Here is a 4994-nt window from a genome sequence, read left to right on the forward strand (position 1 = left end):
ACTCATTGGATAGGGAAGAGGCAGCAGAAGGGTCAATGGATAAGCAGCTGAAACAAGGATGGAGTTTGTTGTTGTTGTTGTTGTTGTTGAGGTTCTAGGGATTGAATTCAGGGGCGTTCTTCCATTAAGCAACATCTCCAGCCCTTTCTTTTTTTAACATTTTTTTTTTAACTTTGAGACAGGGTCTCACTAAATTGCTTGGGGGCTTTGTAAATTGCTGGGGCTGGCCTCAAACTTGGCAATCCTCCTGCCTCAGCCTCCTGAGTCACTGAGATTAAAGACGTGTGCCACCAGGACTGGCTAAAATGTTTCTCTTCTGAAACCAGAAGTGCCTATTTTGTAGGGTGTCTGGACAGCGTGCTGGTAAAATTTAATCGGGAAACAAGAACACTCACACTTCATAATTTTCTAATCCTGGAGAAATTGATATAGAAGCAATCTTTGGAAATAAACAAAAAATCCTCCACTCAACAGGCATTTCTTGAGACCTCCTATGTGCTCAGCATTGCTGTAGGGTCTGTGGATAAATTATGTACTAGAGAAATAGGAACTAATCCTTAGGAGACATTTTTTCAAAAAACATTTATTTTTTAGGTGACAATGCCTTTATTTTTATGTGGTGCTGAGGATGGAGCCCATTCTAGGAGAGCGCTCTATCGCTGCGCCACAATCCCAACCCCTAGGATACATTTTTAATACTAGAAACCAGCTGGGTACAGCGGTGCATGCCTATAATCCTAGAGACTCAGGAGGCTGAGGCAGGAGGATCACAAGTTTGAAGCCAGCCTCAGCAACATAGCAAGGCCCTGATAAACTTAGTGAGACCCTATCTAAAAATAAAATATAAAAAATGGGCTGGGGGCGGGGTGTGGTGGTGCACACCTGTAATCCCAGTGGTTTGAGAGGCTGAGACAGAGGATCTGGAGGTCAAAGCCAGCCTGAGCAACAGGGAGGTGCTAAGCAACTCAGTGAGACCCCGTCTCTAAAAATATATAAAACTAGGGCTGGGGATGCGGCTCAGTAGTTGAGTGCCCCTGAGTTCAATCCCAGTACACAAAACGAAACAAAAACAAAACTAGAAACTATTAGAAGACAACATTAAATCTTGGTGCTTTTATAAAATGTTAATTCAAGTCAAGGAGCCCTCCTAGAGGGAATGAACATAGAACAAGGTCCTGAACGATGAGTTGGATTTGGATAGGGAAAGAGGGACAGTAAGGCATTTCAGGCAAGCCACACACAAAGGTGTGAAGTCAGAGCAGACTGGAAGTTGTGTGTAGAGAAGTCATTACTATTCCTTGGCAAACCTCCTGTGTCCTGAGGCATGACACCAAGCAACAGAAGATGGACAATAAGATCTGGGAGATGGGGAATGGGAAGACATATACTCAAACAAATACAGGCGATATGCATTATTCCACAACAATATAAGCCCTCAGAAAGTAGAACCCTTATCTGTCCTGTACATCACTGTATTCTCCACTACCTAGAGCAAAGCCAGGCACAAAGTAGGTGATTAATAAATGCATATTGAATGCAGTAATACTACAAATGGAGACACAGAGTAACATTAATACTGACAGTTACCATTTATTGAGCACATTCGTCTATCTGCCAGGCCCTGTACTAAGAGTTTTTTGTTTGTTTTTAGAGACAGGGTCTCACCATGTTGCCAGGTTGGCCTCAAATTCCTGGGCTCAAGTGATCTTTCCACCTCAGGCCCTCAAGTAGCTAGGATGTCACTGCACTCAAGCCAGTTTTATATCTGAGATCTTATATGATCCTCTGACCTTTTGAAAGTACTGTAATTCTCTCATTTCACCAAGGTGTTATGTAAGTAACATTTGCTTCAAGATTACTTTACCCAGTAAGTGACAGAATTGGGACTTGGATTCATGCTGCCTAACTTCACAGTCCCATTTCCGGAACCTGAGGGTCTACTGTTCAAAAATGTGGTTTGGAGAAGTTTGCTGTGAACTGACTCAAAAGCATAAAACCTAAGATAGGAGGACTACTTAAATAAAACCAGCATAGAGTAGTGAGCATGAATTAAAGTAGTTATAGTGGGAATGAAGGGGGAAAAATAACTATTTTTTGACACTTCAAAGAGCTTCTAAATAAAGCTCAGGGCTTGGTGACTTGCTGGATGTAGCATGATGACTAAGTTCCTCACCTGGGAATAGGAAGAACGCTAGTAGGAGCTTTTCTGTAATTCCTAGTTTGACAAATCTCTAGGTTTGCTATTTTCTAAAAGCCCCTAATCAGGTGCTGGTCACATACAGTAGTAAAAACTAGCTTGAAAAGCCACACTCAGGAGGGCAGAATAAAAACCTGAGGCCGACTGAGGTGATGCATGCCTGTAATCTCATCCACTCGGGAGGCTGAGGCAGGAGGATCACAAGTTTGGCGTCAGTATGGGAAAGTTTGCAAGACTCTGTCTTATAATACAAAATGGGAAGGACTGGAGATGTAGCTCAGTGATAAAGCTCTCCTGAGTTCAATCCCAAGTACCGCAAGAAATAAGTAAATCTAAAAAAAGAAGAGCGTGGAGAACGCACGGAACAGCCCTCCTGCGGCGTTCAGATCCTAGAGCCCGGCTGGCGCTACAAAGGGAGAGGCGTGGCTTTTCCAGGAACTACAATTCCCACAAGGCATTGGGTTTCCGGCCAGAGCTTATTTCCGGTCTTTTGGGTGCTGACGTTCTCTTCCGGTCGTGGTGGCGCCCGAAGGGCCTTTGGGATGCACACGGTGAGTCCAGAGGCTTAGGGAGTTGCAGCGGGAGGGGTGATAGCCTCGGGTCCGCACAGCCCTCGGTAGCCGGGGGTTCGCGCGGGCAGGCCGCACCGGCGGGAGGACGGGTAACCTTGGCGGAGGGAGTGGGGGCCGACCGGAGGAAGCAGGGGGCAGATCAAACCGAACCCCCAGGGACCCGGGAGGGATGCGGGGACAAGGACAGCGGGATCCCGGGGATGGACTGGTGGGGAGGGGTACGAGACTTAAGGAGGATCCCTGCCGGAGCTGTGGGGGAGGAACGTTGCTGCGGGAAGGCTGCCGCTTGCGGGTCCCCGTGTGAGGGAAAGCGAGAGGCTGCTGCAGACCTGAGGTGGTCACAGGACACCGCAGGAAAACCCTGTTCTGCCCCGTGCTAAGGGCACCCGCCAGTTGATGAGCACCTGGGCGCAGAAAGGGGGCCGTTTTCCGGGGCTACGCGCAGAGATGAGTCTGGACAGTGGTCAGCGCTGGTAGCCTGCGCAGGGCTTTGTGGAGTGGGCAGCTGCTTGGATAGGGGATCAAGAGAGTTTTGATGGACTTATAAGGGAAGGCTGTCAGGAGGATTTTGGTCACATACTACTGGGTTGACTACTTACTTTGCTTTTTTTCTCCAAAGATGAGGCTGCTGGCGTTTGTGGCTCTATTAGCTGTCACTCAAGCAGAGGAAGGAGCCAGACTTCTGGCCTCCAAGTCCCTGCTGAACCGATATGCGGTGGAGGGGCGAGACCTGACTTTACAGTACAACATCTACAATGTTGGCTCAAGGTAAGGAGGCGCCGGGATTTCCGACTGGGCCCTTTTCTGGATTCTTAGTTCTCAGATGAGCATAAGGAACATCTTGGTGAGTAGTGATTTCTCTTTGGGATTTGTTATCTAGTAACATTAGATATTATTGGGCCTACTCTTGGAAGTAGAGGACATTTTTGCCTACATTGCAGAACACCATATTCCAGTTTTTAGGTTGGAAGAGTTTCAGAGTAGAGAAGACACAAGAATTGTGAAACCAGAGGGGAAGATGAAGACATAGAAAATATACAGGCCTTTGCTACCTCAAAGGTTTAAGTTTCAGCTTCCTTCTTTCACTACTTCATGAGCATTTTTATTGCCATTCTTTCATTTTATTCCCTTTAATTTTTTTTCCCCATATTTGTCCTCTCTTCCAACCCCTCCCACACACACAAAGAAATTGAGACAAGAATGAATTTGGGCCCATTCCCTTCTAGATGCTCAGATATTTTGGTATATCTGAGTGGTAGAATCTAGTCTTCAACATAAATCCTTCAGTGCCACAGACTCAAATTATTATGTGAATCTCTTTTGAGTTCTGACTTTTTAACATAAATTTGATTGTTGATTGAGTAGTTTAATGTTATTAACCTTACCTACTCTTTTTGTTTCCTCTGTTTTCAGTGCTGCATTAGATGTGGAATTATCTGATGATTCCTTCCCTCCAGAAGACTTTGGCATTGTCTCCGGTATGCTCAATGTCAAATGGGACCGGATTGCCCCGTATCCTCTTGGCTCTGGGTGTTGGAGACTGGGGAAGGAGGCCACTGCCTGCAAAGTAGCATGGGTACTTGAAGTAGACTGGGAACGTGAGGCAGGAAAGACTAGTGTAAATTGTGTGAGCATGATTTCAAGAAGACCTGAAGGGGGGTTCTTGAAGTTTTGGTTGTAAGGTCCTGAAACATACTATATTAGAAAGTTATAGACACAAAGATGTCTGTGGCCAGGCATGGATGTTTAAGACGGTCACCCCTATCCCCAAGATATTTTTTAAAAGAAATTCAGTGAATCTGGGCATGATGGCACACGGCTATAATCCCAGCTATTCAGAAAGATCACAAATTCAGGGTCAGCCTGGGCAACTTAGTAAGATCCTGTATAAACAAAAAATTAAAAAGGCTAGGAATGTAGCTCAGTTGTATAGTGTCTTGGGTTAAATCCCCAGTGCAGAAAGAAGGAGAGAGGAAGGGAAGAAATTAAATGGGATACTAGCATGGAGAACCTGGGTGACCATTTTGAAGTCTCTAATTCAAGGAGTTTCTTTTTCTGATCTACCAGTTATTTCCTAAGTATCGGATTAGATACTTGATGTTTTTGTTTCTCTCACTCTCCCCACTCCCCTTCTCCTCCTCTCCTCTCCCCCTCTCCTCCTCTCCCCATCTCCCCTTCTCCTCATCTCCCCCTCTCCTCCCTCTCCTCCTCCTCCTCCTCCTCCT

The 4994-nt window shown here is 45.9% G+C and overlaps 1 protein-coding gene across 2 annotated transcripts in view; it reads left to right on the top strand.

Moving 5' to 3' along the window:
- The first annotated feature begins 270 nt into the window (after positions 1 to 270).
- The window catches only part of Ssr2 (signal sequence receptor subunit 2), a 9483-nt gene continuing 4759 nt past the window's right edge, over positions 271 to 4994 (top strand). The window contains exons 1-4 of one of the 2 annotated variants that reach the window (XM_015502740.2): positions 271 to 287; positions 2703 to 2748; positions 3389 to 3537; positions 4183 to 4281. In XM_015502740.2, coding sequence (XP_015358226.1) covers positions 2740 to 2748; positions 3389 to 3537; positions 4183 to 4281 — 257 coding nt within the window. In that variant the 5' untranslated portion in view covers positions 271 to 287; positions 2703 to 2739. Of the gene's footprint in view, positions 288 to 2702; positions 2749 to 2835; positions 2859 to 3388; positions 3538 to 4182; positions 4282 to 4994 lie in introns of those variants that run through there. The other variant, XM_048814704.1, reaches the window with a different exon arrangement.

The sequence above is a fragment of the Marmota marmota genome, unplaced genomic scaffold (assembly GCF_001458135.2).
Source record: "Marmota marmota marmota unplaced genomic scaffold, marMar, whole genome shotgun sequence".
NCBI lineage: Eukaryota > Metazoa > Chordata > Mammalia > Rodentia > Sciuridae > Marmota > Marmota marmota.